Source organism: Delphinus delphis, chromosome 15 (genome assembly GCF_949987515.2).
Source record: "Delphinus delphis chromosome 15, mDelDel1.2, whole genome shotgun sequence".
NCBI classification, from domain to species: domain Eukaryota; kingdom Metazoa; phylum Chordata; class Mammalia; order Artiodactyla; family Delphinidae; genus Delphinus; species Delphinus delphis.
Window position 1 is genome coordinate 68,696,090 of NC_082697.1, and position 11,538 is coordinate 68,707,627.

At 45.3% G+C, this 11,538-nt stretch overlaps 1 protein-coding gene across 8 annotated transcripts in view; it reads left to right on the forward strand.

Moving 5' to 3' along the window:
* The window catches only part of TNRC6A (trinucleotide repeat containing adaptor 6A), a 95,771-nt gene extending 85,473 nt beyond the window's left edge, over positions 1-10,298 (forward strand). For 7 of the 8 annotated variants that reach the window (XM_060031929.1, XM_069541408.1, XM_069541409.1 and 4 more), the window contains 6 exons: positions 651-791; positions 2,216-2,323; positions 3,549-3,770; positions 5,955-6,025; positions 6,813-6,952; positions 7,468-10,298. In XM_060031929.1, coding sequence (XP_059887912.1) covers positions 651-791; positions 2,216-2,323; positions 3,549-3,770; positions 5,955-6,025; positions 6,813-6,952; positions 7,468-7,843 — 1,058 coding nt within the window. In that variant the 3' untranslated portion in view covers positions 7,844-10,298. Of the gene's footprint in view, positions 1-650; positions 792-2,215; positions 2,324-3,548; positions 3,771-5,954; positions 6,026-6,486; positions 6,793-6,812; positions 6,953-7,467 lie in introns of those variants that run through there. The other variant, XM_060031934.2, reaches the window with a different exon arrangement.
* The last annotated feature ends 1,240 nt before the right edge of the window (positions 10,299-11,538 follow it).

An 11,538-nucleotide genomic window follows, 5' to 3' on the forward strand; every position in this document is an offset into this window, starting at 1 on the left:
TCTTTTATGAGAGCTTGTGTCCATTAAGGTTTCGATACCTCTAGATATACTAATGATTTGGCCCTGAATCTGTGATTGGACTGAACTACGTGAAGGATGAGGAAGAACACAGAAATGGGAAAGGGAAGTTGAGCCCAGGTCTTGGGCTGATGAGTGACCTGGCCCATTGCCAGCGCCTTTATGCTCCAGTCTGTGAAGGCGGGGTTAGTCCCACAAAGGGATTAGGCCAGCGCGAAGAATGATATAAACCTTCATTCCTTGTTCTTCTCTAGCTGTGTCTGGGGACAGAGGTGACAGCATTTGCATTTACTGAGGAATCACCAGAAATGCACCTATGACCTGTTTCGTCCTCTCCAACTTGCTGTGGCTTTGTGATTTGTAATAAAGCACTTTAAAGTGTTACTTTTTTTTTTTTTTAAAGTGTTACTTCTAAGGATATATAAACCCAGAAAAAAGTTGCAAGTTATTCATAAAAAACAGTATATTAATTGTGATATTGAGTCAGCCTGTTAGGGTATTGGAAAATAATTTGAGAGTATTGGGAGATATTTGATAATTGCATAGACTTTAGGAATAAAACTTTTGGGTAGTTACCGATGGATTTTCAGCTGATGATTAAGCCTGAACTAATTTTAAATTTTTATTTCCAGAATTTCGCCCTGGTGAACCATGGAAAGGTTATCCAAACATTGACCCTGAAACTGACCCTTATGTCACTCCTGGCAGTGTCATAAACAATCTTTCAATTAATACTGTGCGGGAAGTCGACCACCTCAGGGACAGGAACAGTGGTATGTAGGCGGATATGACTCAGGATTTCTGAATGATGCAGGACAGTGGCTCAAAGTAGATGTGAAAGTTTGAGCAGCGAGAGTCACTCCAGCACAGCACAGCGCCTGACCTCCAAGGGGCTCGTGACAGGGATAACAGAATTCTCGGTTTCCCGTGGGTGACTCTTCAGCCACTTTTAAAATGATGAGGATTTATTATCACTTGATGTGGTAAACGCAGAGGACCAGCAGACACTTGCTTTCCAGTAACTATTAACAACTGAAGGTTGTTACCCATTTTATAACAAGTTTCCGTATTGTGGTTATTAAGAAATGGGTGTTTCTTATGGAAGATGTTATATTATTATTTGTTTATACACTCTGGATGTTAAAGAACTTTCATCTGGAGAAGGAATTGGCTTTCTTTGTCTCCCAGAGACTGAAAATAAGAAAAATTTAAGGGTCGCTGCAGTCCAGATGCACTTTTAGTGGGTTATCCAATGAAATCCTCCTCCCACCTACCCCGTGGTTGTCTTTCACCCCAGGCATATGTAAGTACTCCATGCATGCAGTAGAAGAAAGGTGAATGAAATGAGTGACGATCTCTTCTCTTTCTGTAACGTACAGCCTCACAGCTGTCCCCTTAAACAGTTTGTAATAAAGAAAATGTAGAACAGTCAGCACTTTGTTAAATACAGAATGTGTTACCAGGTGTTTGCCAGGTCACAGTGGTAAGATGAGAATCCTCATCATTCTAAAACGGCTGAGTTTAGCAGCCAACTGTGTATAGCAATAGTGAAAGCCACTCACTGCCTTCACAGGAGAACGCGGGGACGGAGCCAGCAATAAAACCTCACAGCCTGGTGGTTAATGAAAGAGTCTGGCAGCAGGAGCTGTTGCAGTGATCCCCATTAATGGTCGGGTCTGGAGCTAAACTAGGGTAGCGGTCAAGGGGATTTTTTTTAAAAATAGGAAGAAAGGCTAGGTTTTCGAGACTGAATGTAGGGCACGATGGGAGGGGACAAAGGCCTGGCTCACTGGTAGTGCCAGTGCCAGGGCACCTTGGTGAGCTGCCCAATAAGAAGTCATTAGAGTTCAGAGACAGACTGGGAGCCCTGGTGGAGCCCACTGCTGAGAAGCAGGGCTGCTGTTGTCTCTTGCTGGATCCCATTGTTGGGGTATGTTCTCACAGACAGTTATTGGAAGACCGGAATGGGAGGGATACCTCTTGAGCCACGGTGGAAACAGTGAGCAAGCTCTCCACGTGCTGTTTTGAAGGCAGGAAGGAAGCTACAGTCATGGGCACCGTTCCCGTGGCCCTGAACATGGCTGTTTCCTTTCTGTGGCATACTGTTAAGGTGCAGGTCCACTGGGTGCTTTTGCTTCTTCTCGAATGCCATGTCCCCTGCTCTGGGGATGACTGATTGTGCTCTTTTCCTGTGTAGGGTCATCCTCATCCTTGAACACCACGCTGCCTTCAACTAGTGCCTGGTCATCCATTCGTGCCTCCAACTACAACGTTCCCCTCAGCAGTACAGCACAAAGCACTTCAGGTGGGCCTTGTCCTGGGTTTGCCAAGGCTCTGGCAGAGGAAGGGGCAGAACCTGGGGCCAGGGCCGTTGTGTTCACCTCTCCTTTTGATTCAGAGTCTTCTTTTCAGGGAGCTGGGAGAGTATATTTCTGAGCCTGGGAAGATATTTTTAACACCATTTGCCCCCTTTTAAAATTTACTGTCTCCAGTAGTCATTTACTAAAATAATCAGGTTTCACTGAATAGCCACTCGCATCTGAGAGCTGTCTCAGATTAAATATAATTTAGTTCGAAGCAGTAGTCCTCAACAATCTGTAGTGAAGGACCTTTTACTTTTTTAATGCCCAATCCTTTGCAAACTGGTAACTTTTGTAAAATACAGTAAACCTGGACTTCGAGTTGCTGGAGTACACACTTGGGAGTTACAGCAGCATCAGATTGCTGTTAAGAGTTTACAAACGCTCACTCTGAATTTCTGTATTTGTACTGTCACAGACCAGTAATAAACTGTGTTGTGACCAGTCTTCCCATCACACTTTGAGACGTGCTGACTTAAAGACATGCTCCTTATGAGCAGGTAGAAAAAATAATTGATGGTGACCGAAGTTATAAAATTTTCTATCCCCTTCTGCTCTCTCATTTTTTTTGATATTATTTCGATTTAGTTTTCTGTGTTCCTGGCTGTGCACTGGACCCATAGGCAAGTTGCTTAACCTCTCTGAACCTCAGTAAAATGTGTGTGAGGATTAGAGGTAGCGTACACCAAGCGCCCAGCAGCCCAGCGCTCAGCATAGAGTAGCCCCCAGCGAATGTCTGCTGTGAAGATTCCCTGAGTTAGGGCTGCTTTTGTAGTCCTTTTTTCATGAATGAATAACACAGTGCTAAATCGAATGGCCTAAGTGTTGGTCCTGAGCAGCTCATTATGGTTGTTAAGGTATGGAGTTCCCACTTGCTACTTTCGAGCAGCTCAAAGCAGTGTTCAATGTAGTTGTATACGCTGGACTAAGGGTTTCACAGATCTTAAAACTATTAATGAGACAGACAGTCTGTTTTGAGGCAAGGGAGCAGTTTCCTTTTGGCTTTTTGTTTCTTCTGCAGTTTAGTTTGATTTGGGGTTTTTTTTAAGTTTTTTTGTTTGTTTGATTTGCTTTTAGTGGGGGAATGAGTGTTGTCATTATTTAAATTTTCTCTTTTCTGAAAGCGTTTATCTCCCCTCTTGCCCACTTTTGTTTTTTTCCTTTGAGTAGCCAGAAATAGTGATTCCAAATTGACATGGTCTCCTGGTTCAGTTACAAACACCTCTCTGGCTCATGAGCTGTGGAAGGTCCCTTTGCCACCTAAAAACATCACTGCTCCGTCCCGCCCACCTCCGGGACTGACTGGTCAGAAGCCACCCTTGTCTACGTGGGATAATTCTCCCCTTCGTGTAGGTGGAGGATGGGGAAATTCTGACGCCAGGTATACCCCAGGTAAGACGACATGCATAAGGTTTCATGTGGTTTATTTGCTGAACACTAATCAGTACCAACAGCCTAGTTTAACAGAGACCTAAATAGCAGAGTGTTGCATCCTCTATAAAGTAAGATTAGAACTTAACGTAAGATTCCTGGTTCATTGCTATCTTCTGCAATTGCCATGCTTTTGAGAGTCTTAAATTTTATTTTAAATTTTGCCCAGTTTACTTACATTTCCCCAAAGACACACCTGTCAGTGATAAAGTTAATGGAATGGGGATCTCCTTTCTTTCAGAAGTTCCTCAAGGGCTCATCTTATTAGGTATAGTAACTTCCTGCTCATGGCAGGCTTGTCATAATACCACGTCACATGGAGCAGAAGTGTCATCTGACAAGCCCGGGGAGGTGGGAGCAGCCCACCTGGACCTTGAAGAATGGGGTCTGTTTGGGTGAAAGCTTGGCCTGTACTTAGGATGATCATAAAATTTATTGATTAAACAGGGACGTTTGAGAGTGAAAAGGGGTGCTGTTAATTAACTGTACAGGCCTAAACCAGACTATCCCAGGAAAACTGGGACAGATGGTTCCCTTACCTCTCTACTCCTTCCGTAAATGGCTAGCACTGGATTTGTACTGGCATCATGTCCTCACCCGCCTCCCCACAACGTACACAACACACACAGCCACAAATACAACTCAGAGCTCGTCTACCAGTTCATCTGTTCTACCCCACCCCTCAAATGCACCGAACTTTCTCATCTCCAGGCTGAAAATTGCAGTAAAACCTCATTAATAATTTCTTCTTTGAAAAAAAAAAAAAAAAAAAAAAAAAAAATAATTTCTTCTTTGGACAGGTGATTGGCTGAAATAAAACTTGCAGTGTTTCCTTTGGGGGAAAGTTTTAATTATGTGAAAAAAGCACATGAGTCTGTTCTGAGCCACTGAATGCAAGTTAGTGTAATTGGTGTCGTGTGTAAGTGGTTCTTTCAGGCCACAGATGTGTTTTGGATGCCGGCTAAGTGCCTGGTGGCACCCTCACCCTCAGGAGGGTTGGTGGAGTTGAATGGGCTCAGGAAGCCTGTAAGAGTCACAGCCAGGCCAGCAGAGGGCGCAGCATGTGCCAGGCACAGAGACCTGGGAAAGCACAAGCGTTTCCTGCTGGAGTTGCTGGAGCTTGGCAAGGGGTGGTGTTCAGGGCAAGCTGAGTGGGCACGAGCTGTGTCACGCAGCCATCTTCCTAAGCCACCCGGAGTGTTTCTGAGGCACTGTTTTTTTTTTTTTTTTTTAAGTTCTTTTTTTTTTTTTTAACACACACACACTGTATTTTATTTTTACAAGAGATAAATAAACTGACAGCAAGCATTGTAAATGGATGACCACAACAAAAGCTACAATGACTGCAGTTACCACACACGCACACTCTGTCATAATATTGACACTCAGTCCAGGAATCCTCCACTGTAGCAGCTCCTTTACTTTGCAGTGAAAATTGATTTGTATATTTTTTGCCTCTGAGTCCTTGTGGGATTTTTTTTTTTATATTCAAACAGAAAGTCACATAAATTATAATCATCCTCATCAGGTCTGAGGCACTTTTAAGTAGTTGTAGGCAGAATTGACTTGATCATGTCTTAAAGCTCTGCTGCTGGGAGGGAGAGACGATGCTGTAGGGCCAGGCAGGAGAGCCAGGTGTGGAGCCCCTGTGGTAGCCCAGACTGAAACGAGGAATGTCTGGACGACTGCAAGCTCTTAAATCCCCTCGAACTTCACACCCTGTGGGACGTACATGCAGTCATCGGTTGATAACCTGAGATCATCATGAGCTGAGGCGATTCCCCAAAGGCTACCATTTGCAATAGTTCTAGCTTTATAAATGGGAAGACCCCGAAGGCATCCGGCCTTTGGTTCACTAGCCCACCGTGTGATGAGCTGGCAGCCCTCTGAGCCCCCTCCACCCAGAGGCAGAGCCACGTGCCCCAGAAACTAACACCTGGTCAGAGCTGGAGTGAGCCGGCATCTTGGGCCCACAGAGAAAATACCCCATGTAGACGCACAGGTAAGTAAGAAGGAAGAGGAGGACGCCACGAGCCCAGATGGTCCTCCTGAATGTCTGCAGTTTGACTGGAGTATGTTTGTCCTGAACAGTCATTCAGGCCACAGTCTTGGAAAACTGACTTGTCCTTTTTCTTCCTTGTTTAGGTTCCAGCTGGGGTGAGAGCAGCTCAGGGAGAATAACAAATTGGCTTGTTCTGAAAAACCTTACACCTCAGGTAAGAACATCAGGTATCCTGGCTTATGTGGATACGCCAGGTAGCATGGAAGCAAAGGTTTGCATTCTGGTTGAAGTCTGAGATGGGGACTACCCAGGCCTTCCAAAGTGGTGCTGAGTAGATGTCAAGGCCGGGCAGAGAAAACAGCAGAGAATGGTCTTCAGATGCCTCAGGCAGGCTGGTGGTCTGACCCAGTGGTTTTTACACTGTAAAATGCACGGGAGCTGACCGAAAATAGAGAGTCCTAGGCCTCACCCCACAGACTCTCATTTAGTATATCTGGGCTAGGGTCAGGGACCTGCATTTCCATAAGGGCATTCAGATGGATTTGATGCAGGTGGTCCTTGTACTGCACTTTGAGAAAACTTGTCTGCCCTTTTAGATGAGAACATTTTCTTAGTCCCTGGACTGCCCCCTCCTCTGGAGGCTGGGTGTTAAGAGCCCACCCCCCTCCTCCCCAGGGAGCAGTGCCTTGATGCATCCTGTCCTCAGGGCAGGGAAGAGAGAAGACATGAAGCCACAGCAGGGGCAGTGACTAACTAAGGAATTGGGGATCTGGGGAATGTCCAGGAGTCTAGAGGCCACAGAGGTATGGCTCTGGGACCAGTGGAGGTGGGGAGGGGGGCACTGTACCCTGTCACAGCAGTGAGTCCCAGTGAAGAGTGGCACCAGGAGTGAAGAACCTTGGGCAAGAGAGAAAGGACCAGAGTCCCAGCCTGGGACAACCTACCCGGACAGTCTTCCTAGCGGTGCATCTAATTGGCAGTTCCCACGCTCTGTTTCCTAGATTGACGGCTCAACTCTGCGCACTCTGTGCATGCAGCATGGCCCACTGATCACATTCCACCTGAACCTCCCGCATGGAAATGCTTTGGTCCGTTACAGTTCAAAAGAAGAGGTAGTGAAGGCACAAAAGTCTCTGCACATGTAAGTTGGCCATTCTGCGCATGGCACCTGGAAAATGCCCTTGGGATTGCAAGTTTGGAATTCTCTCGTTAGGGCTCCCTTGTGTGTATGAAAGTGCAGCTGGTGACTCTGTGTGCCATCTCTGGGCCAGCACTTGGGGTCCCGCAGTGAGTGCTTCATAAAAGCTGCCGCCTCACTGTGCCTTGGGCTCCAGGGGCAGCGCTCAGAAAGGGATGCATCACACCAGATGCAAATGGCCCTAGAAAGTCCCTTAAATTGCTTGTGAGGGACAAGAAGACATGATCTTGATGCCACAGCAGCACCGGGTGGCACGGCTGGGCCTGGAGAGCCCTGGGCGCTGTGCCCCCGCCGTGTGCAGCCTCCGGGGCACACGCTGGCTGGAAGGGAGGGCACGCTGGGTCCTTGTGTGCCCCGCCCTCTCCCTCTCGCCCTCCACTGCTTTTGTAGCAGAGACAGTGTCACCCTGACTTTGACCCAGACCCCTCAGCTAGCCCGCTTGTGTCTCTCTCCTCCAGGTGTGTACTGGGGAACACTACTATTCTTGCTGAGCTTGCCAGTGAAGAGGAGATCAGTCGTTTCTTTGCACAAAGTCAGTCTCTGACCCCTTCTCCCAGCTGGCAGTCCCTCGGGTCCAGCCAGAGCCGGCTGGGCTCCCTCGACTGTTCCCACTCCTTCTCCAGCCGGGCCGATCTCAATCACTGGAATGGTGCTGGGCTGTCGGGAGCCAACTGTGGAGAGCTTCACGGCACTTCCCTCTGGGGGACCCCACATTATTCCACAAGCTTGTGGGGTCCCCCAAGCAGCAGCGACCCCCGGGGAATTAGCAGCCCGTCCCCCATTAACGCTTTTCTTTCTGTTGACCACCTGGGTGGGGGTGGAGAGTCCATGTAACAGTGTAGACTCGACTCAGAACTGCGACCTCAAGACGCGAAAGAAAGGAGCACTAAGTTGGGCTCGCCGCCTGCAGCCAGGGCCACCTGTGGGAACAGCTATTCTCTGCACATTTTCCACTTTGTTTTCCCTGAAACATATCAGTTTGAATACTTGAATCATGCAGGCCAATATTATAATGTGAAAAGGTATCTATCTATTTACACTCCCAAATAGCGCCATACATGCTACACCGTATAGAATGAGCTCACTTGTGTATATTCATCATGTTTAGCCTTTGGGTTCTTTTTTTTTAATTTTCCCCTTTCTACCCCTCCCCCCCCCCCATTCATTCTTTTTCTCTCCTTTCTTTCTTTTTGCAAAACCATTTTTTTGGGCTGATAATGTATGAGCTTTTAACTTTGCACTGAATGATGTTCTCTCCGTCTAATCGGCAATATGGGGGGGCAGCTGTTCCAGTGTAAATGTTTACTCAAGGATGTTCTTAAAAGGTGTGCGCTCTCTACTATGCCTTGATGTTTGCCTACCTTATTGTGGTATCGTGGAGTTTAAAAGATCAAGTTATGATACTGACTTAGGACTATAAATGAAAGTATTGCACCAGTTTTTTCATGTTATAAAACTAAAGAATTCGCTCTGCAGTTTGAAAAACTGTGGCCACAGCTGTGACTTGCAGCCCACCTGCCACCCAGGACGGGCCCTGCACTTTGAATAGGCTTTCCATTTTGTTTTGAAGGTTCCCACGTTGAACCTTCTTGTTTACAGATTTTTTTGTTTGTTTTTTGAGAAAAAAATGTTTACTCTTCCATCATTTAAAAAAAAAAATTAAAAGACAAAAAAAAAATGGAGGATGATTTAAAAGATGCTTTCTATCTCTGGGAAAAAGGAGCAGCATTTGGCCATGTTCTTTTGTTTTTCTATTCCTGTCCTAAATCAAAGAGCATGGTTCTCAGGAAAACCAGTTCCCCAGTTTAAAAAAAAAAAAAAAAAAACAACAAAAAAAAAAACCTCCTTGTAGTTTCTTATAGGAAAAAAAGAAAAACCCCAACTTTTAGCACTGATACTACATATTGCTCTGTTAAAGAATCTTCTCTGCCAAAAAGAAAAAAAAACAAAAAACAAAAAAACGCTTAAAGCTGGAGTTTGAGATTCTGCTTTCAGATGCTGTCTTTTTATTAGTGAGTGATGATGGTTTGCTAATAATCAGTAGGTAATAATTTTTTTGTAATCCCATCAAGTGGCTCTATATGTTTCTGCTCTCTTGTGACTGTGTTAATGTTTAACTGTTGTACCGTAAAGCCGAAATCAGTAACTATGCATACTGTAACCAAGGTATTGGGCTTACAGAATTGTTCGTTGTATAAAGAAAATTTTAAATGTTGTTGCAAACTAACGAGTTACACCATTTTTAAAATTTCTTTCTCTCCTTTCCCCTCTTTTGCCCACAAATGGTATTATAATGCTTGCTTAGTCAAAGAAGAGAGACTAAACAAGGGTAAAAATTTTAACAGTACAGAATTTGCCATCATTTCATTGCCTTGATTCTAACTGTTTGTGTCCTAAGATGCAAAAGAAGTCAGTGGCTTTTAACTGTTTACAAATAGAATGTGATTGTAAAATGTACAGTTTGGTTGTGTTTGAATTATGAAATTTCTTCAGATATAATAAACCATGACTTTTTGGCTGCTCAACATTAATTGTCTCTTTTTTGTGAATTTATTTGTACGCTCTTTTTTATAATGAAAGTTTCAAAGTTGCTATGTATGAGGGTTCTCATAGAGCAACTGGTAAAAATCTAAGCAAATATTTGAATATTTTATCCGAACTTATACACAATTTCACCCTGAAATAATGTGAGAACAGTGGGAAACTGTCGCTTGCTCCTTCCGGCCCTCTGAGCATCTTTGGGATTTTGTCGCTCAAAACTCTTCTGTGACTCATCTTCCCCACCATTTGTGCCCATCTCAAGCCTCAGCAAGAGACCATTTGGAACATGAAGCTTAATGACTTGACAGTGTTCTAGTGTTAAACTCTCATACCTCTGTTACACAACGAGAAATGCCACAGCCTGGACTGGCCTTCTTCTTCCCCCTTCACGGCCCTCCTCCCTCCTCACTGCAGGAGCTCCGGGGCAGAACCTGTGTACGTATTTCAGTGTATGACTTCAGATCATGCTCCAACTTGCCAGGTGTAAGCTAATGTTGGTGGACACCTTAATATAAGCAAATGTTGTTCAATGCATTCAATGTATATTGACTTCCATACTGGTTTTTCCAAAAACCAAAGGTAGCTTTGAAAAACCACGTCTGGAAATGTTTGGAACGTTAAGCTGATTGACCTTTTGGGGCTTTGAGTAGTATATAATTGACTTCATAACTGCGTTAATTGTATTGTTAAAGTGTTTGGGAGTTTTTTGCGCTTGTTATGTGAAAATAAAGTGTTTGATTTAAAAAATTAAAAAGTGGTTTGGTGTTTGCCTAGTCCTTAAATACAACAGCTCTGGTCCCTAAGCGACTGTGTTACTCCTAAATCTTTCTTAATCTCTCCCAATTGCCTGTCCCTCAGTCCTTAGTCCAGGCCATTAGTTTGACCGTGACATTCCCCTGGGTCTGTGACCTCAAGTCACTAACAGCCTGTAAGAGTTGATCTAAACATTGTAACACGTCCAGTCATGCATCTCCAAATATAGCTCGCAAGGGCCACACAGCTTCCGTGCCCCTGGACGTGTCTTAGCTCTAGACATCCTGAGCTGCTGTGCCTTGCTGCTGTGGCTCCACTCTCCTTCCCCTGTAGGCCTGCCCAACCCTGCCTTCCCCTCAAAGACAGTAATCACTGGGTTCAGCTTACCCGGGTCAAATTCAGGCGCGTCCTCCCGTTGGTGCTTGCTTCAAAACCATGGTCCCCTTTCTGATCATTGCTGTTGATGAATGAGCTGCAGCCAGTGCATAATCTCTTGCTAGTCTTTGTAATCCACGTGGCCACACACACAGTAGTTGCTGAGTAGGTATTGAAGGGATAACAGCTGTTGCCCGTTGACATTTGAGGACCAAAAATTGTGGTAGTGCCGTGCTGTCAAACTGTGAGGGTGCATGAACCAGGGAAGGTGGAGGTGAAGTTCTTGACAGGTAGGGTCTACGTAGTGTTAAGGGTAACGACTGAGCCAAAGGAGGAGATGGCTGAATCAAGACGGGAGCGACAAGGAGGTTGCACTGAGCAAGCTGGCTTAACATTTGGCCGAGAGATAATTTGCATGCATTGGGACTGGACTGATTTTCCCTCTTCAAAACTTAGGAGATCTTTTCCAGTCGATCCTTTGATTTCAGATGTAAGCGGCGGGGTCCCCAGATGAGAGCCAGAAACCACCCAGATGAAACTTGAGAGCCCCTTACAGAGACCAGGGCTTTGGCCCTGCCTCTGAGTAGGTGTTTGCAGGGTCCCGGGGGGAGGGGATAACAGTAACAGTATGTTAAAGGCTTCTCTACACACCTAGTGTTTGTACGTGTTTTCTCATTTTCAGAGCACCCCAGCCTGGCCCTAGAACAGGAAACACAAAGTCCTAGTACAGTGTGGCTCAAATTGTCCACCAACACACTCCCCAAGTTAAGGAGAGGATAGAAGATGTGGATCTTTCTGGGATCTGGGGGCAGAGTTTTGAGCTCTTCACTTCAGGTTAAAGCTGCATATGAATGTTGCAT